This window comes from Schistocerca cancellata, chromosome 8 (genome assembly GCF_023864275.1).
Source record: "Schistocerca cancellata isolate TAMUIC-IGC-003103 chromosome 8, iqSchCanc2.1, whole genome shotgun sequence".
In the NCBI taxonomy this organism is placed as follows: Eukaryota; Metazoa; Arthropoda; class Insecta; order Orthoptera; family Acrididae; genus Schistocerca; species Schistocerca cancellata.
In genome coordinates this window covers 335,598,698-335,623,504 of record NC_064633.1, presented here as the reverse complement: position 1 = coordinate 335,623,504, position 24,807 = coordinate 335,598,698, and the positions used below count along the sequence as shown (strand labels likewise).

The 24,807-nt window shown below is 41.4% G+C and overlaps 1 protein-coding gene across 1 annotated transcript in view; it reads left to right on the top strand.

Moving 5' to 3' along the window:
* Positions 1–24,807, top strand: part of LOC126094875 (uncharacterized) — a 112,564-nt gene that overhangs the window by 38,705 nt on the left and 49,052 nt on the right. The window contains exons 2-3 of the mRNA XM_049909506.1: positions 7,473–7,600; positions 16,062–16,197. Of these exons, the coding sequence (XP_049765463.1) occupies positions 7,526–7,600; positions 16,062–16,197 (211 nt within the window). The 5' untranslated portion in view covers positions 7,473–7,525. The remainder of the gene's footprint in view (positions 1–7,472; positions 7,601–16,061; positions 16,198–24,807) is intronic.

Below are 24,807 nucleotides of genomic sequence, written 5' to 3'. Positions count from 1 at the left end.
TTAGGAAGTGAGATGTGTGTTTTGCTCTTTGGACAGCCGGATACATCCCTTCCCACATCGCTCTGTTCCAGGTTGCCTGCGCAATAGGCGATGCAGAAGCAGGCCAAGTCTTGACGGCTGTTCAACTGAGGTCACGTTCTGCGAAAGAACTACTTTGCCACAACTCCCACAGACACCAGCCAGGGCTGTAGTCAGTCGCATCCTCCTGTCAACAGTCGTGTTATACAATCAACTGTCGCAGTTACGAAATTACCAGCAAGTGCAGTGGACTATAGAGATACCATATTGAAATATGCCATATTAATAAACAGACTTGTTCGTGGAACCATCAACACACTACTGTTGCAGTGCCGATACAGACTTAGTTAGAACATTACTACTGAAGTGATAATTCGCTACTGAACAATTTCTGTCTGTATCAAATATTGTGTATAAGAGATCATGTCAAGGTATTTTGCGAGTTAAGATATCAGGGAATAACTTCTAAGGCAATAAAGGAAACCAGAGAAGGCCAAAACTATAAAGTGTAACAGAGATTATATATATTCAACAAATAATGGAGAACGTTGGGGAAAAGTGCCTACCTGAGATGAAAAGGATGACACAGGAGAGGAATTGTGGCGAGCCACATCAAATCGGCCAGGAGGCTCGTGACGATAAGAAAGAAAAAAATAGTGTGAACACTACATGTGGACCAGGTGAAATAATGTGGAGGCCACATGGTTTCTGCCAAGTGATACTAACGGAAAATAAAACTAATAAAATCCCTCTAATTTTATGTCAAGGACTCTGTTCGAACATTAAGAAACTGTTAGCTTGAGTTGTTTAATTTCTTTTTACGGTATGCCAAATTTGACTGCCGCCTGCGTTACAATTAATACCTTACCCTATCTGCATTGCCGAACTACTTAGAGTAATAACTTCGCTTTTAGGGGATGTCAGCGCCAGCTTCGACGTGAATTTGAACGGGAAGCGTTCGATCAGAAAGTGTCAGAGCTGAGTAATCCGGTTGCAATTCTCTGTAGACTTCGCTCCTGTCACGCTGCAGATATCGACGTAGCCATCGGAGTATTTCAAGCGACGGCTTTGCTTTCGTGTCGTCTTGATACAAAAGGAAAGGCGTCTCAGTGCTTAGCAGGCATCGCGCCAATCCATTACTCCCCCCCCCCCCTCCACCCCACTACTTCGGGACGGACAGCAGACAGGTGATTATAATCAACTTCTTTATCATTTCTTTTTCACATTGGACGAATCTTCAGTTCTTCACGTGGCAGAACATATCTTGTTTATGATTTCTGTTTCTGGGAGCTCTATTTTGAGTTAATCAAGCAAATATTTTTTAGATAATGGTTGCGGATACTTTTGGAGAGCGTTTCAGAAATGTTTCAAATATGTGGGCTACCTGCGTGAATAAAAGATTCTTGGGGAATACCTTATGCATAAAAATATGTAACTTCTCGTGGATATAGTATTAGGATAAGAAATTCTCCATCAATATTGTACCCTTTCGAGGAGTTTTTGCGGTCTTGTGACTTCCTGGCGAGTTAAAATATCTGATGAAGACTTTGTCACAAGAAAAATGCTATTTTTGATAAAAGGTTTGGACTATTACTGCCGGAAAAAAATACAGGCCGTGAAATAGATAAATGAAGTTTCCATAATCTTGCATGTTATGTAGAAGCTGTCTAATCGTGGAAGATTCGGTAGTGGTCAGCGGCGTAGGCATACAAAAACAACGGAAAATACTGCAATTAGAGAGAAGGTCAGCATGGCCGTAATATTGATGGTTTATTGACAGCAAAATCGATTTTCAATCACATAGTGATCATCTTCAGTGCTGTGGTGTGCAAATCAAACTCACAGGCACTGGTGTCAAGTGATTATCAATAACCAAAGCTTATGGAACGATCACAATAACCGAATAATAGTAGTTCAGTTATTGTGATCGTTTCATAAGCCGAATAATAGTAGTTCATAAGCTTTGGTTACTGATAATAACTTGACACCAGTGCCTATGAGTTCAATTTGTACACCACAGCAGTGAAGATGATCCCTATGTGATTAAAAATCGATTTTGCTGTCCATAAACCATCAATATTACGGCCAACTCTGACCTTCTCTTTAATTTCACGTATATGGTCATTGTCCACACAGCACTCTATGGAATCGCCAATCAGGAAAATACTGCATTGGCCACACAAAATGTACGTTCACAATTAATCCAACAATTACCTGAAAATTCGGTGAAAAGTAGAAAACACCGGACTGTGCAAATAATGTTGAAAAGTGGCTAAAATTCCATAAATGCTGAATAACATTTCTGGAAGGACACATAAAGCCACAGTCGTAATGTCAACATAATAGTACGCTGGTAGAAGTATACATGATGCATAACAGCTACTTGAAACAGTTACGGACTAGTTGTTCATCTATTAAATTTATTTTCAAAACAGTCATATGTTTGGAGACATTCGGTAATTAGGTACCGATATTACGAATCTGCCAAATATCTATCAACGAGAAAAATGAGCAACTTCAACATTCCTTTGACATCGAAATCATTTGAGTCGAAGTGATGAGAAGAATACGAAGTAGACGGTTTAAAGTCTCCGCTGTTATTTTACTAGATTAGGTGATAGTGGATTCAACTTTGATCCAGTGAAAATTTACATAATTTAAACAACCAAAGTCATCCTCTGAATCTGAGAACGCGTCTTATGGATAGTTTCTCTTCATACCTCAAATAGAACAACTACACAGTATAGAATCAAAAGTCTGTTACCACTTTTTTGGTCTCCAGATCTTCAAATACAGATACCCTACTTTCTCACGCAGCATAGGTTAAAAGATATGTTCGTAAACTGAGAAACATTAAAGATATTTGACTTGTATCTGTTGCTGCTCGCAAATAAAATGCTATGCCTGCACAATGCGGTGCTCTCTAGCTTAAACAGTGACGAAGAATAAATTAAAAACTTAGACAGTTTTATGAAATGCTGCTGGGAGGAAACTGAAAAACTGAAATGAATGGAGAAGACGGTAAGTGAAGAGGTACTAAAAATATGTGCAAAAGAAGACGGTATTATATGTTGGTTGCGATTTACTAGAGGAAAGGAAAATTGACCAGACACGTTTCGGAAACGAACGACATTACTGAAGAGAAATTAGGCATAATTGCAGACAGTGGAAGAAAAACTTGGGTTATTTAAGTGACGCAAGCAGAAGGTACTCGGAAGTAGAGAAGAAAATTTTTTAAAGAAGTTATCCCGATACTTGTAGTTGCTCGAAGTATCTATTAATAGCGATATCAATATGCATAACTTCACTTGTTGGTGAGGAGAATGATTTCCTAAATTGAAGCCTTCAGTTAAATTTCAAGTATCCTATCGTTTACACAAAAGCAGACGACGAAATTTGCTATAACTCTTAAAATCTCATACGTAACGTACGTTTACCAAGCTCTGAAAAACTGCCATACAACATACTGAAAGCAGGCTGGCCGGTCGATAACGTGACAAGCGATGCATCGCCTCGTTTCTCTCAGCGTAATACTTACTCCACCCAATGCTCGTTATTTCCTCTATCGCTTCGCTGCAATCTCGGACCTCGTCAGGACCGTGTTTATGTCGTGAAAAATACCTCTCAGGCGCACGCAGATGGGCAATATCTCCCCGCAGGATGACCTGCTGTCGTGTACAATCTGAAGTCTCTTGTCCGTAAGGCAGGGTGTTACTTTCCTATCATACGGTGGAGATTAAACGGAAATACTCTCCAGAAAGTGGTGATGTGTTCATGTTTTCCGATTTTGTTAAAGATACTCATTTCGTGGGAAATTGTTATGTACAGTTCCTTCTCATCCGGTAGAGTTGTGAGGCTCGTAGAATTCGTGACGTGTTGAAATCCAAACTTGAACACAATACTACACTAGATTAATTTCCGAAATCCAGAGACTGGATATTATTATGAATTATCGGAGGCATTTAAGTGTGTGAATTCTGACAGAAAAATTACACTTCTGTGTTATTGGTGATAAATTACGTTTTCGGTTAATTTTTATTTAATGAAAAAACTATTTAATTCAATTAACGAAGAGACATACTACAAAAATGGTCTCCAAGTTTCGATTAAAGAGCCTCTGCTTTTTGTGGAATGGAATCATCTCCCACACAGTTTGGAACAATAGCAGGATCAGCTCATTTCATTGAGGCCACAAATAGTATTACAAGAATGTATTAACAGAACCTCTCGAAAATGCTTTTTAGAAGGTTATTGATTCTGATCCGCCCGGGCAGCCACTCGCGTCAGCACGCCTTTTCCGAGATTCGGGATGGCGTGTCGGACCCGGATTAAACCCACCCGGCGGATTAACAAGTGTCGGTGTGCCCGCCAGGCTGTATGTTATTTTTAGGCGGTTTTCCACACTGATTAGGTAAATAACAGGCTAGTACCCACGTCACGGCTCATTAACACCATTAACAAACATTTAGAATACGTTCTTACACTTTCACACCAGATTCAGACAGATAGGCTTCAGAAATTGCATCCAGAGAAGAGGGAGTGAGGGAGGTGGGGGGGGGGGGAGAGGTGACGAAAGGGAGAGCATCCGGCCTCCCTCTAGCACTGACACTGTCAAATCCAGACTGACATGCAGATTCCGTGAAGATGTGAGATAAGATCAGGAAAAAGAGGAAAGAAGATTACTGATTCTCTGAAAATATACTAAATGTTTTGAAAATACATAGCGTACTTATTTTTTGTGCTACAAAAAGTACAGCTCGCATTAATGCTATAAAGCAGGAAAAAACCGTGAAAGGAATGGAAGCTACAAATTATTATCACACCTATATGATGACATGTCATAGATATCTTTAGACAACTACAGCAAACCTTTGTACTATGGCGCGCTGAAAAGTAACGCCTCCGAATTTTCTATGCTAAAGCTGTTAAAGTCTTTTAAATAAAACAAACGCTATTAACATTCTACACCTTTATTTTTCATGTCTACGTATTTATTTCTCAACACAGTCACCCTGGCAACGAACACGTTTCTCCCAATAAGACAACCGTTTGCTGATACCATCACTGTATAATGTTTGTTGACCGACACAACCTCACTTCTGCTTGCATTCCTTCATCACTATCAAAGTAATCTTCAAGTTTTGGAGACAGATAAAAATGAGATGGGGCCAAACGGGGAAGGTAGGGAGGTCAAGCCACTTCTGGTAGGACTAAAGATTCTCACGATAGTCAATATAGGAGTCTTGATCGCTGTAGGGTGGATGTCAGGTTGGTGACATAGTTAGCGATGTATCCGGTCTCATGGCCGTTTATGTTGCCGGAGTCCTGGTCGGTGATGTGGCCAGTGACCTTTGAGCCTGATTGGCTCGGCTTCTGCTCGAAGGTCGCTTCCACTTGATGGGCTGTAGGCAGCATACGGCGTAATCAGGCGGATGGATTTCTATGCGGGTCACGTGACGCGCGGACGAAATGTAGTGCCGCTACTTGATCGCTCTGGTAGCGGGTGATAATGGCGACTCTCGCGGAGTCTACAGGAGTCTCACCTGTACACAGAAGAAAGTTTATATTATGCAGACTTTCGTAGCCATTGTCATTTAAGTTAAAATCTTCTGGATTGTAAGGCCGAGTCATATTTCTTTCCAAAACAATCGACGTTTCGACTTCTCTGCTGCGATCGTCTTCAGGAGTGGACACCAAAACATCCTGAAAGAGATTCCAGCAGAGGGGTCGAAATGTCGATTATTTTGGAAAGAAATATGACGTGGCCCAACAACCCAGAAGATTTTAACTTTAAAGTTTATATTGCTGTTGTTCTTCGAGTACGCAGACGGAAAGGTTGCTGTTGTGGCCTGGCATGTGCACAGCGCGGTGCGTACGACGAGTCTCTGTATACCGCTGGTTTTGGTAGAGGGCGCCTAAGAGTTTGGCAACCCGCCAGCCGCACGTGTGTTCCGAGGTGGTATGTGGTCAGGCGAAAGGCCGGATACTGCAGCCATCATCAAATCAAAGCCTAGAACAGGTAAAACAATGTTCAGTGTCTGGTTAAAAAGAACTCATACGTAAGCGAAGGAAAATATATTTGACTAATGCTGTTAACTTCCTCAGAACATCTCGAGGTGAATTAAGGCACACAGAACAATACAAAATATGATCCGCGATACAGACACAGACGCATATCGACAGGGGAGCTCAAGTTGATTCCGTATTTCTAGATTTCCGGAAAGCTTTTGACACCGTTCCTAACAAGCGACTTCTAATCAAGCTGCGGGCCTATGGGGTATCGTCTCAGTTGTGCGACTGGATTCGTGATTTCCTGTCAGGAAGGTCGCAGTTCGTAGTAATAGACGGCAAATCATCGAGTAAAACTGAAGTGATATCAGGTGTTCCCCAGGGAAGCGTCCTGGGACCTCTGCTATTTCCTGATCTATATAAATGACCTGGGTGACAATCTGAGCAGTTCTCTTAGGTTGTTCCCAGATGATGCTGTAATTTACCGTCTAGTAAGTTCATCCGAAGACCAGTATCAGTTGCAAAGCGATTTAGAAAAGATTGCTGTATGGTGTGGCAGGTGGCAGTTGACGCTAAATAAGGAAAAGTGTGAGATGATCCACATGAGTTCCAAAAGAAATCCGTTGGAATTCGATTACTCGATAAATAGTACAATTCTCAAGGCTGTCAATTCAACTAAGTACCTGGGTGTTAAAATTACGAACAACTTCAGTTGGGAAGACCACATAGATAATATTGTGGGGAAGGCGAGCCAAAGGTTGCGTTTCATTGGCAGGACACTTAGAAGATGCAACAAGTCTACTAAAGAGACAGCTTACACTACACTCGTTCGTCCTCTGTTAGAATGTTGCTGCGCGGTGTGGGATCCTTACCAGGTTGGATTGACGGAGGACATCGAAATGGTGCAAAAAAGGGCAGCTCGTTTTGTATTATCACGTAAAAGGGGAGAGAGTGTGGCAGATATGATACGAGAGCTGGGATGGAAGTCATTAAAGCAAAGACGTTTTTCGTCGCGGCGAGATCTATTTACGAAGTTTCAGTCACCAACTTTCTCTTCCGAATGCGAAAATATTTTGTTGAGCCCAACCTACATAGGTAGGAATGATCATCAAAATAAAATAAGAGAAATCAGAGCTCGAACAGAGAGGTTTAGATGTTCGTTTTTCCCGCGTGCTGTTCGGGAGTGGTATGGTGGAGAGATAGTATGATTCTGGTTCGATGAACCCTCTGCCAAGCACTTAAATGTGAATTGCAGAGTAGACATGTAGGTTGTAGATGTAGATGTATGCCGACACCTACTCTGGCACAATAATTCCCATAAATATTATTTCCGATATGCGAATGGCTATCTCGGGGTCAGATGCCAATACAGTAAAGCGACTCAACCTACGGGTCCTACGAAACAGGAGTCCTTTTACCGGCAACACGACTGCTTGTTCTTCCAGGAACTGCAACGTGTGCTGCAGCGGGCTGGCGCCCGTGACCGCGGGCCGGCGCCATGCCGGTCATGTACAGCTTCTGCTTCTGGTTCTCCGTCCGGCTGGGCTCCATCATCGTAGGCGCCGTGTCGCTGGTGAGTGGCCAAAAACACACTGTAACACATCTCGTCTCTTTCACGAAACACCAGTCGCAGAAAATATATGACTGAAAATAGGAGGGATAGACATAAAGCTTTAATTACTGCCTCGAAAGAATCAAGAAGTGACCATGAAATCCCATGTTAGCCTTTCTCTGCATATTCGTCCTTCAATGCGACACATTTTTCGCAACGACAGGATAACTCTGCAGTGACCCTGGTTGTACAAATCCACATTTTGGTTGTTCAGGACACCTTTCACCTCGAAAATCATCTCGTAATTACTTTAAAAGTGCTTGTCACCCAATGGTTGCTTCATCTAAAGAAGGAGAGAGAAGTCATGTCAGGAGATAACCGAGTGGGGAGGATGTATGGCAAAACTTCAACATATTCGACTGTTTCCTGGGCAGAAATAGCCGAGTCGTCATCGTTAACCAAAAAGCTTCCTTGGATTGCACCCCAAAACACTTCATCTTGACAGTCTTCCATAACCCTGTCATCAGATGTCATTAGTATGCTCCTGTGACGTTTGCTTCTTAGAAGCATGATCTGTTAGCAGCATACCATGACAATAAAGAAAAAAAACTCAGCATCGCTGTGCCCCATGATGGTTGGGTTTTCACCTTTTTGATGGTGGTGGTAAATCCATATGTATCCATTGCTTGGAGTCATAGTGATACTAGTCCATGAGATTAACTGGCTAAAGAAGTTATCAGGATCGGTCTTACGTATATTGAACATTCACACTGCCTTGTTGGTTCGGTGGACTTTTTGGATGTGTGTGATCAGTTGTGAAACTCAGCAGGTGGTGGCCATCGTCAGATTGAAAATGTTGTACAAGATGTTGAAAACTGATCCGTGACTGAGTCTCAGTTTTTCTGCTTCTACATTCTGATACGCTGGTTGTCCATCAAAAGCACTTCTGTTACACGGCATTTTACACCAAAAATGTCACGCAAAGAATTTTTATAATGTAATATGCACATTCCAGTCCTGAGTATAGTCATCTTTTAACTCTGCGTGGAACCGGCAGAGGATATTCACTACTGCCAATGATTTCACTGCTAGTTACTTCTTCTTCTCCTATCCTTTTACTATCGTGAAGGAGACCTATTATTTTGCAGCAGGCTTGGGCTGTTTCTTTTGTTGTCTCATGGCAGGGATGTTAACTTACAAAGACCTGAGTGTCACAAACTTGTTTGACATTGAAAGCTGCCCTCAAACACGTACAGAACAGGGAAATCACAGTGTCCCATGTTCCCACAGAACATGCGCAAAAAGGGCAACCTGTGATCCATAAAAACTGCATTGTGCAAGACACTAGAATAAATCCTTGTTGGCGAGGAAAGAACTGAAATCCATGTCAAAAATTCAGACCTTGAGACCACTGATCTGGCCGTTGGTCATATCTGCACGGGGATCTTCGTTTAAATGCAAGTAAGGGAGTCTGTGGTTCTTTCAAAGTAATTATTTCGGTAGAAGGCGTGTTTTGCTGCCCATGTCACGGGGCTAGGGTTTTAACTGGCTAGACTTAGAAAACTGTCACGTAATTTGAGAGATTTTCTGCCTTCCTCACCATACCACACCATTATTGGTTAATCACAACAAAATACGTCAGAGTAGGAATTTTTTAAACTTGTTTATAAAGTTAATATTGGTCAGAACTCACAAGATGAGGCCAACAAGACTCCTACACTAGCAGAATCAGCCGGGTTTCGGAGAGAGGTCGTAGGGAACACTTGCTCCAGGTCGTCGCAGAGAGCTGTACAGAAGGAAGTCTCTGACTTAGAGCAGAGTACAGTGGTCAAGCCGACTTTTCCAGCCGCTGCCACATCTGTCTTCCACACTCACGCCGTTTAGTAGTGGTAAGCATGAGCTGTCAATGCAATCACCGAGGAGATGGGGATCCAAAGCTAGTTAAATTGTATTAGGGTTTAAATTCGCAGCCAGCTAATTGCATCCACCATGCACTTTGGTGAATCTGTTGGTGATCGTTCTTACTTTTCCAGGGCTCTTTCTTTCAATCACTAACCATTTACACAGTTATTGGCCATATCTGTGATATAGTTTCAAATTAATCTGCCATGTGTCTACCTACCGGTGCCAAGGCTGTAGCTTTGTCCACTTATTCTGTGGTTATAAGTTTGATTCAGTGGGTAAATCGCTGTTGCGTTACTGCAATAAACTTAATTGTTATAGTGACCACTACCTTACTCTTCCCTGCAGATCACCAGAGATCAGACTTGTAGCATCTTAGCTAAACAGCTCAACCAACACCTCACACCTCCTCTTGTGATTTCCTGTTCTGCACTGAGACGTGGTCTGCCAAGTCATTCCGACTCGACCTGGCCACAATGAAAGTGTCTGATCCATTTAACCACTGTGTCATATAACGTTGCACTATTGCAGTACATTTTCACCAACTCATCATTAATTGTGGCAGCGTTGTTCTCCTTCAAATGTAAAAGACGAATCACCGAACGATACTTCAATTTATGAATGGGCTACGTAGTTGTGTTTTGGCTCCTCCACCGATATGCTACGGTACTAGTGGGCCACGTCGATTTCAACGTGTAGCAGGACTGCAGACATGTTTGTACTAAGAAACAAATAATCAAATAAATATTCGCATGCATGTTTGAAAGAATAAACACTGTGACAATCCAAAGAAAAAAAATCCCAGAACATTATTTCGGATTCTTCTGTCACTTCTTGGTAGAACACTTTTAAGCTTCACATGATGCAGTCAGACAAACACATACCCACAGACCGTCGCAATTACAGACACTGCTACACAAAATTAAAACATTATAGAATGTCCTATTCCTTACCTTGCTCATCTCATAGACTCTAATACCGAAAAAATATAACTTGTAATACTGCAGTATTGTGTGTTTTAAACATATAGTGTGTATAATATTGACAATTGCGTAAAGTGTAATTTACAATGTAAGACATATTTGCTGCACGACGTAAGTGACTAGTACTGTCAGACAGTTCTCAACCGATGTCACGATCTTACAAACTATAGCATCAACCATATAACCTGTTGCACTGTAACGTTATACATTTTAATTATTTATTGTGTTTAATATTGTCCAATACCAATAATAAATACCTATTGATAGAGTAGCATGGAGAGCTGCATCAAACCAGTCTCAGGACTGAAGACCACAACAAAACAACAATATTGTCCATTGCCTAATGTGTTATTTACAATGTTAAAAAACGTATTTGATGCATAACATAATTGGAGAGTGTTGAGTTTGACAGTTTCTCAAATATTCGCATGATGTCACAAACTTATATTTATAACCATTTAATCTGTAATACGTTAATATTACGCAGTTTAATTATTTATTGCGTTTAATGTTGTTACTTAAAGTGTGATTTACAACGCTAAAAAACAAGTTTGGTGCACAGCAATCCGTGCTGGTGTATTTATTGTATCTTTGTTTACAATGTTTAGTTACGTAAGATCTAGTGTCCCTTGCTAGTCAGTTGTTTCCTGTAGACGGTCCAACGAGCCGAAAACTAGTTAGAAATAAACAAAAATCAGTAGAGCAAGAAACAATTTACTCGTAATTCAAATTTAAATCAAGAACGTTATTTTTTTAAGGTTATAATAATATGATTACTCCTCGTAGGATTTTCGCTCAGAACTTACATTTTATAAAATAAAGAAATATATCTACATTTATAACCTCATTCCACCTCCTAAAATACGTTTTTAATTCATAAAATAAGTGAAATGAATTGCAATGTGATCAGTCGAATACTTCTTTTCCTCCACTTCACGCAAATTACTTCGTTCACATTAACAGACATTTTCCAAAAGTAAGTGGCAGTTTGAGAATTCAGCTACAATTCAAAAACGGTAAAATGTTTGTATAGAGCGTAAATCGATTTTGGAAACTGAAATCCGGCAACTAAACCCACACTTCCAGAATTAGTGTTATAGTGTTTACATGATCAACTAGAAGCGATATTGGCGAAACTGAATTTGGGAGAACGCTTACATCTACATGATTACCCTTCAATTCACACTTATGTGTTTGGTAGAGAATACACAAAATCAATTTCAAAAACTATTTCGCTACCATTCTACTCTCTAACATCTCGCGGGTAACGTGAGTACCTAAAAGAGCTCCGGTTTCTCTCGTTTTGTCATGACATTTATTTATCCCTAGGTAGTTGGGAGTCAACAATATATTTTGGCATTCTTATCCGAAAGCTGTTCATTGAAATTTCGTGGAACGATCTCTTCGAAATTAAAAATTCCTTCGATTTAACAATTGTCACACAAACTCGCTTATCATAGCCACGAAAGTCTATTCCCGATTGAGTGATAACGCAAAACGGCGAGCAGCCCTTCTTCGAACTTTTATAATGTCTCCCATCAGTGGTGTCTGGTAAGGACCCCATAGTACTGTGTGCAGGAGGAAATCACTGGACGAGTCTCTTTAGCAGATACACTCGCATCACGAAGGAATTACCCAAACGGGACGGAAATCGATGTATGTAATCTACATCTACAACTACAAACTACACCTACATATATACTCCACTAGCCACCAAGTGGTGTGTGGAGGAGGGCACAATTCGCGTCAAAGTCATATTCTCCCCCCCCCCCCCCGTTCCACTCGCGGATCGCGCGAGGGAAAAACGACTGTCTGAACGCCTCAGTCTCAGTACGAGCTCTAATTTCCCTTATGTTTGAATGATGATCATTGCGCGATTTGAAAGTTGGTGGTAATAATATATGCTCTACATTCTCGGCGAAGATCGGATTTTGGAATTTAGTGAGCAGCCCCTTCCGTTTAGCACGTCGTCTATCTGCAAGTGTGTCCCACTTCAAACTTTCTATCAGATTTCTAACGCTCTCGCGATGGCTAAATGTAACAGTCACGAATCTTGCCGCTCTTCTTTGGACCTTCTCAATCTCTTTAATCAGACCCTACTGGCAAGGGTCCCATACAGACGAACAATACTCTAAGACTGGACGAACTAACATATTGTAAGCAATTTCCTTTGTTGAAGGACTGCATCGCTTCAGGATTCTACCAATAAACTGCAAACTAGAGTTCGTCTTGCCCATTAATTGTCTAATCTGATCATTCCAATTGAGATCATTTCGAATAGTCACACCCAGATACTTGACCGATGTTACCGCTTCCAAAGACTGGGCATTTATTTTGTACTCTTACATTAATGGGGATTTTCGCCTTGTTATACGCAGTTGGTTACACTTACTGATATAGAGAGATAACAGCCAGTCATTACACTACGCATTTATTTTCTGCAAATCCTCATTGATTTGTTCACAACTTTCGTGTGATACTACTTTCCTGTAGACTACAGCAACATCGGCAAACAGTATAATGCCGCTGTCAATACCATCAACCAGATCGTTTATGTAAACCGTAAAAAGCAGCGGACCTATTAAGCTGCCCTGGGGCACACCTGAAGTTATGCTTGTTTCTGTTGAAGTCACCCCATTCAGGACGACATACTGCTCTCTGTCTGTTAGAAAACTTTCTATCCAACCGCATAAGTCATCGGACAGACCGTAAGCGCGCACTTTTCGGAGCAAGCTACAGTGCGGAACTGAGTCGAACGCCTTTCGAAAGTATAGAAATTTACATGTGCAGAGAAACAAATGAGTTCATTTCAGAAAAACTGGATGGTTTACTCAAGAGAAAGAATACAAAATGCGCAAGTCAATAACGCATTGGTCCACCTCTGTCACTTATGCAAACAGTTATTTGACTTAGCATTGATTAACAGAATTGTTGAATGTCATCCTGAGAGATATCGTGCCAAATTCAGTCCAACTGGCGTGCTTGAACGTCAAAATCCCGAAATAGTTGGAGGGCTCTGACCATCATGCTCAATTGGGGAGAAATCCTGCGACCTATTTTGCAAACATGAAGACAAGCAGTTGAAACTCTCACCTTGTGCGATTGGCCATTATCTTGCTGAACTGTAAGCTCAGGGTGGCTTGCCTTGAAGAATAACAAAACAGGGTGGAGAATATCACCGACGTACCGCTGTGCTGTAAGGGTGCCGCAGATGTCAACCAAAGTTGTCCTGCTATGAAAAGAAATGGCACAGACCATCACTTCTGGTTGTCTGGCAGTATGGCGGCGATAGTTACATTGACATTCCACTGCTATTTGAGGCGTCAACAGACAGTCTCCGGCTTGGAATTTCACTTACTGGAGTAGAATTGTCTTCAGTGATGAGTCCCACTTCGAACTGAGCTCCGATGACCAGCGGAGAGGTGTGTGGAGACGTCCCGGTCAGCAGAGGGATAAAAACCTGACTGTTGCCCGCCATTCAGCCCGACAACCAGAAGCGATGGTCCACGGTGCCATTTCTTTTCATAAAAGGATCCCTTTCGTTGTCATCTGCGGCATCCCTCCAGCACAGCATGACGTCGACGATATTCTGCGCCCCGATTTGTTGCCCTTCATGGAAAGCCATCCTGGGCTTACATTTAAGCAAGGTAACGCCCGGACGCACATGTCGAAGGTCTTCGTGCTTGCCAAACCCTACCTCATCTATCAAGATCGTTGAATCTCTCTCCAATTGAGAACGTTTGGAGCATGGTGGTCAGGTCCCTCCAGCCATCTCTGGATTTCAACCTCACCCGCCAATTGGACAGAATCTGGCATGATATCACTTAAAAGGACATCTGACAACTCTGTCAATCAATGTCAAGCCGAGTAACTGCTTTCATAAGGACCAGAGATGGACCAGTGCGTTACTGACCTACTCAATCTGTGAAGTTCCTTTCCTCGAGTAAATCATCCAATTTTTCTGCAATTGTACTCATTTGTTTGTCTATACATGCACATCACATTTACCAATTTCTGTCCTATTCAGATAATTCCTTCGTGGTGCGTCGTTTTCTTAAAGTGTACGAGGTGCGACAATAAAGTAATGAGACTGATTTTCTTTGCAAGATGTGGCAACCCTGCAGGCTTGCGAGGCACAATATCTTTGACCTTGGTCTATAAGATGCTTCTAGTCCAAGCGGCACATCGATGTAACTGCTCAGTCGTGAGTTGTGCTGTAATAAGTTGACTCGTGTTTGTGTCGTTCGCCACCGAAATGGAACCGCATAATATTGCGCAACGACATGCCATTTCTTTTTGCATTAAATTGGGTGAAAACGCGACGACAACTTATGGTAAGCTTCAGAAGGCTTTTGGAGAGGAGGTTATGTCAAGACCTCAAGTTTTTCGTTGGCATAAAATGTTTAGTGAAGGCAGAACGAATGTTGAAGATGAAGACCGCAGTGGACGACCATCAACCTCACAGACGGATGTCAACTTGGCCAGGGTGGGTGAACTCGTACGATCTGATCGAAGATTATCCGTGAAAATGATTGCAGAAGAACTGAACATCAATCGAGAAACGGTTCGTCTAATAATAACTGAAGATCTTGGTATGAGAAAGATTTGTGCAAAAATGGTTCCAAAAAATCTCACACCACAACAGCAAGAAACACGGAAAAATGTGGCAGCCGATCTGTTAGAGCAAAGGAAAATCAATCCAGAATTGTTTTGCCGTGTTATCACTGGTGATGACAGTTGGTTTTTTTTCAGTATGATCCAGAGACAAAACGCCAAAGTTCGCAATGGTGCTCAAAGGGATCACTCAGACAAAAAAAAGTTCGCATGTCAAAGTCAAAAGTGAAATGCATGCTCGTCTGCTTCTTTGATTCCAAGGGAATTGTTCATTAAGAGTGGGTGCCTCCTGGACAAACAGTTAACCAATATTACTACAAAGAAATTTTAGAACGACTTCATAAAAGAGTTCTTCGTGTCCGTGCCAACATTGCTAATAATTGGATTCTGCATCACGATAATGCGCCATCCCATACCACCTTATTCACCAGATATCGCTCCATGCGACTTTTTTCTGTTTCCAAGAGTCAAAACGGCGGTCAAGGGACACCACTTTGAAACAACACAAGATGTCCAAAAAGCTGTGACGAGGGTCTTGGAGGACATTACAGAAGATGAGTTCCAGAAATGTTACCATCAATGACAGAAGCGCTGAAAAAGTGTGTGGAATCAGAAGGGAACTACTTTGAAGGAGGCAACACTAAACTTGAATAAAACGGTAAGCAACATTTTTTTCACATCAGTCTCATTACTTTATTGTCGCACCTCATATGTTGCATCCTGTAGTGTTCTGCCAGTAAAACGCGTTGTTTGGCTCCCTTTTCCTACAGCATTGTTTTTAATATCCCTGTTTAAATTGCTCAGAATTGTAATCCAAAGGTATTTGCTGAATTGACAACTTTTTTAACTTTTATGATTTGTCATGTGACCACAATGTAACGGAGCTTTTAGTACTTGTATGTTGTTCAAGATCAGTTATTAATTTTCGTACCACGTGCAGTACTACAGCACTGAGGCGCCAGTTTGTGTTGTGCTGAGGACAGGTGCAGGCGCTGGTGGTGCTTGGGCTGGTTGGTGACGGCTACAACCACCCGCAGCGCGTCAGGGACCGCTTCTCCCACTGGCTGGACGCCTACAAACTGAGGTCACTCAAGAGCGCGGTTGCTGCCATCCGAGACGGTAAGTCTGCACGCCGACTCGATCGGCTGTGCGCGTCGTCTGCAGTGGAAGACACTGCACGCGGGCAAGTAGGGCGATATAATGAAACAATAAAAAACGATGTTTTTGAAATAGACTAGAGTCCTTGCAGGGTACGGTGGCCGATGCCCAGTGACCAAAGAGATGGGCGAGCACATTCGTTTCTTTGGAAGAGGAAACCAACATTGCACGCTTTCAGCCAGTTGGCGACATGTTTCGATGACAGAATCGAGGTGCATGCGCTGCAATCCTTCTCAAACGATTTTACAGAAGCTATTCGGTAAAAAAATGGTTTTTGCTTTATTTGTAGCTTTATATATCAGCTTCATGATGACGAGCCCATCATTTCGTTAATGGTCATAGCTGTTGTGCTACCTGCAATTAAGTAAGACACTGCGCGAAATTCGAATAAGTTTACGATGAAAACTAAGGGTCACTACGATTTTGCGTTCAGTGCATATTACATAATACAGTATGTTGCTGCATATGAAATTTAGCTAACATATTGAATTGTTAGAGCAGAAAAAACAGCCCTGCTTGCACAATATAGATTTATTTAATCCTCACAAGTAACGCGTTTCGCCTGTTCCAGGCACCATCAGACAATCTTGGGAAATTATAAACTGATGTAAGCATAAATTGCTATTGAAGGCAATAATAAGAAAATAAATTAAAACTAACAAGAGAAAGACATACACCGACTAGACTATGGAGTACAGGACCACATTTGTGTTTCAGGGGGTGGTGAGGGGTGTAAATTTCAGCTCAGAAAATATTGCACCATAACTGAGCTTGCCGATAAAACTTCTTGCTAATCGTAACCGAGGCGTCAAACGTAATTAAGAGTTCCGTAGAACTGGGAGGTAACAGCCAGATAGCTACGTCAATGCTTCATAACATCACCAATAAAATTCTTCCTACTCGTGACCGAGACGTCAAACGTGATTAAGAGTCCCAAAGAACTGGGAAGTAACAGCCTAATAGTCACTATCAATGCTTCATCACATCAAATAGAAACAACACGAAAAAATATAATGACAACAGGAAAAGGAAAGCTACTAAAGCGTGCGAGGGGTATCTAGCCTAGGCAGCTAGGCATATTCAGTGAACATAAAAACTCACTAGGGCAAAGTACACTCACGTAATGGCTCGGCTAATACACCTTTGGCACATAACTAGGCACTAACAAGAATAAAGAACCAGCAAAAAATTAGTAAAATATGAAGCAACGAAGCAAGAAGCAACGCTAATTGTAGCGATGATAACTCAGCCATGAAGAAACCGTCCCATGAACAAAAATGTGGTCAGTTTACAATATTGTGAGCACGCTCTGCCGTGACGGCAGCTCGACTGCAAAACAAGTGTCAAGGCCCTGTGGAGCCATAGTGAGAAAAGGCTCACAAAATGGCGCGCTAAAACTTAACTAATGGTTCAGCTAAATAAAATAATCAGTAAGTAGTGTAGGTAGTAATATATGTGGCAACCATCATTTCAACATACGCATCATAATATCAAAATGTGTCTGATATTTTGAAAAGACTTGTTTATTCATTAGATTCGGAAATTTGAAAATGATGCGCTTAGAAAGTTCAAGCTCTTCCAAATAATTCAGTTTCTTGCTTTTGTTGGTCACGTGAGGGTTAAATAAAGCTCTCTTGTGCAACTGAGACTGTTTTTTTCTGTTATAAAGATATGTTACGGTTGCTGCACCATTGCTACTGCAGTAGTCACGGACTATAATAATTTAATTTAATTTCTCTTTAGGCTTGGGTGGAGGTCTCTGTCTGTCACCAATCTCGAGAAAATTGATTTTATGTAGCACACTCATTTGCAATGAGTCGTGCCAAGCGATGAAGCCAGAATGAAATTTTCACAACACTCGTCACGTTTCATAAACAGTTTGAGATGCAATGTGAGATTTTGGCAAATGATGGCACGGAAAGAGGCCCTATTGTTATTATGTAAAACTTCGTTATCTACCATGTTCTTCCAGACTTTATCGATGAAAGAATGTAATTTTTAAGGCCCATCGATAGCCGGTGAAACGAGAAATGCTGTGAGTTTTGCAACATTATAAGTGAAAAATATTACGGGTTTGTCTTTGTACCGAAGATGTGCTTTTTCACAAGCCACGAGGACGTGCTTTTTCACAAACTATTGCCCTTGATTTTCCTCAGTTCCTCACTTAGTAAACCATTGTTTCAGAATTCTCTCGCAAAAGCGTCTGCACAACATGTTAGTGAGGTAAGACTCCGGTGTGTTTTGCCACAAGAAGCAAATTTCTACATGGCGGGGGAAATGTACGTTTTACTCAAAATTCGCCATTCATGATGTTTCTGTGAAAACTACAAATGGTTAACAAGCGAAGCGAAAATAAATTGCTGCTTTTGTTGCATTTTCAGTGGGATTCTTTCTAGATACTAAACAAAGGTTCCAATAATCACCATGCAAGTATGGCCATGGAGGGGTTCACTTAATATTCATAAAAAATGTGAGCGTAGGCTTCAGTTTAGAACAGCACTTCTCATCCAGCGATCGGCATTTAACCTATAGACTTCTGACCGCCTGCCAGCAATCCCCACAATTATCAGTCACTCCATGCTTGCATTGCCGATTGGCATCTACTGGCCATGTTATTCTGCACGCACTCTACTAGTAGCAAGTGAAAGTAACGAATGCAGTCAGAGTCCTGTGCAACACACGCTCTGCACATTCATTCATTCCCTCCTCCGTGTTACCAAAGATAACATGTAACTATTCCCATTTTTGATGGAAATGCAGGACATGTGAAGGGTCATTTTATACTCTGCTGCATCAATGCAGAACGCTGAGATTCTGTAATTTTCCACCCACCTCACGTCCTTGTAACTGCATGGATGTGGATCTTAGGTCACAAGTTTGTTATTCTTCAGGTGAGACTGTAATAAATTATCATGTGAATTGGCTAAAGCTCCCAACGCTACAAAATACTCAAATTTTCTTTAACTACACACGAATCAAATAGCAGGCAAAGCTACAAACTGCTAACAATGCATGTTACAAATGTACGCCTACAAAGTCCTACGTATCACAGTAATGAACTCCTATAACTCTGTGAGCCGTGTGCGGCTCGCGCATGTGCCATTGGTAGGTTGGCATTCTGTAATAGGGGTAGTGTCGTCTCGTTTTCTTCTTGTGTTTACTGGCGCCACTACGTTTACTAGCGTTGTCTGTCTGTGAGTGGCAGCAGCAGCGTTTATCGATATCTAGTACCGTGATACTATCTTTGGAAGGCCGATAAGTGTTTTCCGGGTCGGAGTGTGTCGGTAGTTCGGTTGGGACAGAGCAGCAGTGAGGTCCGGCAGCGCGGTGACATGCCGGGACCGCTGGCGGCACGCAGACACTGCCGGATCGAGGGGCTGCAGTTGCGAGCGCCACAACCTCGTTGTCCACCGGACCCAGGACGTTTGAGTTGAGTGAACATTAACCCAGTAGCGAAACCACCACTATTTAGACACCACACATTTGTTCGCGTGTTGCTGCTCAAGGGTCACTGAGACGGAGAGCAACAAGTGGAGCGTCTGGAGTTGGCGAAATTAATTAGCCGTCCTTCACTTCTAATTATTAATCAATGAATTCCTTGTGTTTATTCAGGAAGTTCACCCAGCGGTATTTTTCTGCCTAGTGGCCGCTTACGCCCCAGTTACCTGCCCTGGAGGTTAGCATATTTTCGCGGCAGTGTACTTTTCCTCGTCTTGCCGCTGCTGTCTGGTAAGGCGTGTAGTTCGACAGCCTCCTTGATTGTGGTTTGGATAGTTTGTTCTTTTGGACTACTTTGGTCATAGTGGTTCCTTGTGCTTCTGGATGTTCTAAACGCCGGATTCTGAAGACGCAGTGGTGTCCGCCGGTTCCGCCTTGCCTGGGTTATTCCATCGTTTTTTGGTTACCAGACGTTAGGTAGGTTTTGCAAGAGTGTTGGTCTGCGTTTAAACTGTCACTATTTTGAGTTGCCATCCAGTTAAGTGAGTACAACTCCTGGCTGCCTGTCTTATCGTTTACGAAATTCAGCGACTTTCCCAGGTCGATCGTTGGAGCACTGACTGAGGCCCACTTCTCTCTTGATTTGGTCAGATTGTGATAACTGTCAATAATGCCTTCAGCCGTGAATGCAATTTGTCTTAAGAATTTATAATTAGATATTGTCTCTTAATATGATTGTCCTTTTTTATAATATTTTAATAAGAATTTGTTATCTAGGCCTTCAGCCGTCAAATTGTTTTTGAGTAATTACTATTGGATCCTTCAGCCGACAAATAATTTGAATTTCTTGCCAATAAGGCCTTCAGCCGTGAATGCAATTTTTCTTACGAATTTTTAATTACATATTGTCTCTTAATATGATTGTGCCTCTTTTTTATAATGTTTTAGTTAGAATTTGCTATCTAGGCTTTCAGCTGTGAAATTGTGTTGAATAACTACTATTGGGGCCTTCAGCCGACAAATAATTTGAATCTCTTGTCAATAAGGCCTTCAGCTGTGAATGCAATTTGTCTAAAGAATTTTTTATTAGATACCGTCTTAACAGTCAAATTTGATAATTGTTCCTTATTGTCAACCTTATATGCAACTGGATCCAAATAAAGTGTACATCATTAAAAAAAAAAAACTGAGCAACCAACGGCAACTGAGTAAAGTCCCGTCCACACAGAAATCTGCCTTTCCCTAAGTCCTACGTCTCACTCTGGTACATTGAATACATTGCACACATTACATTCACAGACAATTTACACATTCCCTACTTTGATCTTCTCTGCACTGAATGCAGAGATGCTGTTATTTAACATTATTCCGTACTAAACACAACTCAAATCTTAACAGTAGGTCCCCTCTATACCGAACAGTAATATATGACCTATTATACTGAGCTCGACAGCCTTTGCTAAAACGAATCACTTCGCTTCACTCGAATTTTTGGCGAATATCTGAATATCGTCTGAATATCGTTATTATAAAGTTACTGAAAGTTGTTACTAAAATGACATTCGAAGTTCTATATCTTAGTATTGAGAGGCTATTTTAGACAGTTATTCTGAGTTATACATAAAAAATATTACTAAATGAAAATTAGAGCTTTGAAACTCTGGCTCCTCGTGTGGCAGCCAATCAGATCAACCGACTATTAAACTGGCACAGTTTCTCATGGAACTAGTGGTCCCACTCCTTGTGTCACACCCCAGCAAATGCAGTTTCAACCAAACTATAAAGTAAAACCAGGAGTAGGGTATTATGGCCCTAAAGTCAGAAATGTTACCCAAGAAACTTGCGAAGTAATGAGTCCAATAAGAAAACAGTTGCTCAGTTCCAGATGCTGTAATCGTTTCATTATGCCCACTATGGACGATAAACTGTAACTACAATTTAGCGCTTCATGTAGATATGATAAGCAACTAGTCATTTTTTGAATCTGACACGATCTGTAGTACCATTAACACACACATTATATGTATACAGGGTGAAGCGAAATTCGCGCACTCGGGCTTCGCAGCGCGACTCCTCACATGCCAGCGATAAAAAAAACGTCTGTTCCAAAATTCGTCTGGCGAGTATATCTGGCAGAAAAATGACGTTAAAGAGTGGCAATCTGGCAACACTGTAACAGCACGTATGGTAACTACATCTGACAGCTGCACAGTTGGCGCAGTCGATAGAGTTTTGGGTTACCATGCAGGAGATCGAGGGTTCTAACATATATATATATATATATATATATATATATATATATATATATATATGGTGGTCCATTGATCGTGACCGGGCCAAATATCTCACGAAATAAGCGCCAAACGAAAAAACTACAAAGAACGAAACTTGTCTAGCTTGAAGTGGGAAACCAGATGGCGCTATGGTTGGCCCGCTAGATGGCGCTGCCATAGGTCAAACGGATATCAACTGCGTTTTTTTTGTTTTTTTTTTAATAATGGCCCCCATTTTTATTACATATTCGTGTAGTACGTAAAGAACTATGAATGTTTTAGTTGGACCACTTTTTCGCTTTGTGGCAGATGGCGCTGTAATAGTCACAAACGTATAAGTACGTGGTATCACGTAACATTCCGCCAGTCCGGACGGTATTTGCTTCGTGATACATTACCCGTGTTAAAATGGACCGTTTACCAATTGTGGAAAATGTCGATATCGTGCTGATGTATGGCTATTGTGATCAAAATACCCAACGGGCGTGTACTATGTATGCTGCTCGGTATCCTGGACGACATCATCCAAGTGTCCGGACCGTTCGCCGGATAGTTACGTTATTTAAGGAAACAGGAAGTGTTCAGCCACATGTGAAACGTCAACCACGACCTGCAACAAATGATATATAGAATATATGGAAAAGAACTAGTACACCTAGAAAGCCGACGTCGGTGCCCCTTGGGGGATGGTAGGGTAAGGTGGTACAATTGCGATAATTTTGGACAAATGGTATTGTAACTGCAGATATATTGAGAAATGAAATAATTTTAACTATGGCACTTGTACTTGGATGTTTAATGAATAAGTAACACAAATATTAGACAATTACAAATGTTGGTATAAACATAAAAAAAGGTTACAGGATTGAGAAAAGTATCACACTACGTATAATTGTGATCACTTCCTGGTGCAATTTTGATCACTGGCATCTTCCACATAAAAAGCTCTTTTTCTCTCGGGCACCAACGCATACTTCGTGGTACCAAACATTGCATTTTTGGCAGCTAATCCAGTCACCCTTAGTTACTGATTCTGCACTATAATAATTCAATAAGCAAAATCCACAATTATTCTCGTTGTTTGCTGGCGATTTGAAGCTTGGTACACTTCTTTCATCATTACTCAAAGACGTACATTTCGCCAGCCGGTGTGGCCGAGCGGTTCTAGGCGCTACAGTCTGGAACCACGCGACCGCTACGGTCGCAGCTTCGAATCCTGCCTCGGGCATGGATGTGTGTGATGTCCTTAGGTTAGTTAGGTTTAAGTAGTTCTAAGTTCTAGGGGACTGATGACCTCAGAAGTTTAAGTCCCATAGTGCTCAGCGCCACTTCTGCTTATTGTTCTTGTTGCATTTGTTCATTGCTTTCCTTATGCCCTGTTGAAAAAGTTTTTTCTTGCTGCGGAAGTTTACCAGGTTTTCAGCTGAAGTGAGTCTAGCTGATGTCTATGTTTTCCTCTTCCGAGGCAATAATTTTTTCTCTGGACTTGGCAAAATGTCCTTGACAGCATCGTGCTGAGAAATGGCACTTGTCCCTGGCGTTACGGATTTGCCGTGTTCTTCAGTCACATCTTTTGAAGATAAGGGTTCTTCTCCCATAGTGCTGTTAGTAGCTTAACTGGTGGAGATTGAAGGAGCAGCAGCCTCGAATAACGTTGAAGGAGCAAATTTTGTCCTAGGGAACAATGTCTTTGCAAAAGGACATTATTCCTGAACATTGACTGACTCAGTTTTTACTCCAGGCATCACAGAAAATAGTAAAAAATCGTTGTTTTGTAATGCTTTCATTGAGATTGTGATGAATCCACTCAGTTGCATTTCTGTGATACTGAGCCTTCAGGGACTTGAAGAAAGTTCTATCTAGTGGTTGCAGTACATGTATACTGTGCGGAAACAATCCCAAAAGTCCTATCCCATTTTCCCGACAATATTCTACAGCATCTAAGCTGGAGTGGCTGCCATTGTTGTCAATAATAGTGTAATAGGGCTACCCACTCTTTTGTATTTCTTGAAGTGTCAAAGCCAGAGAATTCTTCATTAATGTATCCCGATTCACTCATCTCCGTAATGGAACCAGGAGGTAAGCTATCTTGAAACTCAGGGCGTTTCCTCACTCCTTTAAAAATTATCATTGGTGGTATATACGCACCACTTGCATTCGTGCATGCAGGAACAGTCACATTTTGTCCTCTTTACACGTTTTTTAGTGAAACAACTTCTCGCTTTCCTTTACGACTTATTATTTTTATGGATTTTTTGTTAAGAGGAAAGCCGGATTCATCCATATTGTAAATACACTCTGGTTTAGCAAGCAAATCATATTCCTTTAAGATTTCTTCTAAATTTTGCTTTATTTAAGCCTTCAGCTCTGGCTAGCGGAAGACCCTCGGGTTTTCTCATGCTAAGGCGAGTGTGTCTCTTAACAAATGCTCTAAACCAATCTATTCCAGCAAACTTGCTTTCTAAGTTCCACGGATGTTTCAAATTATTTTTCTCAGCTAACCGAAATGCAGCTTTTCTTAACTGGAGAGGCGACAGACGCAATCCTCACTGTTCTAGAAATAAAGCTCTGTGGACCAAAGCATGTTCCATTTCCGAACTGAGTACCGTTGGATGACCAGTTCTGTTTTCTATAGGACTAGTTGGAGTTAATCCAGCTTGCATTTTCATTTTAATTTGCACTTTACCATGTTAAGTGCTGAAAGGAATGTCATAATTCTGAAGCAGCTCGAAGGCTCAAATGTCCACTCATTACACTCTTTATTACCTCATCTAATGCAACTGGACTCCATTTATTACAGATTTTCTTTTCTGCTCGTTTTCGTGGCATTTAGAAAATAAGAGGTGGCTTTAAAAATCGC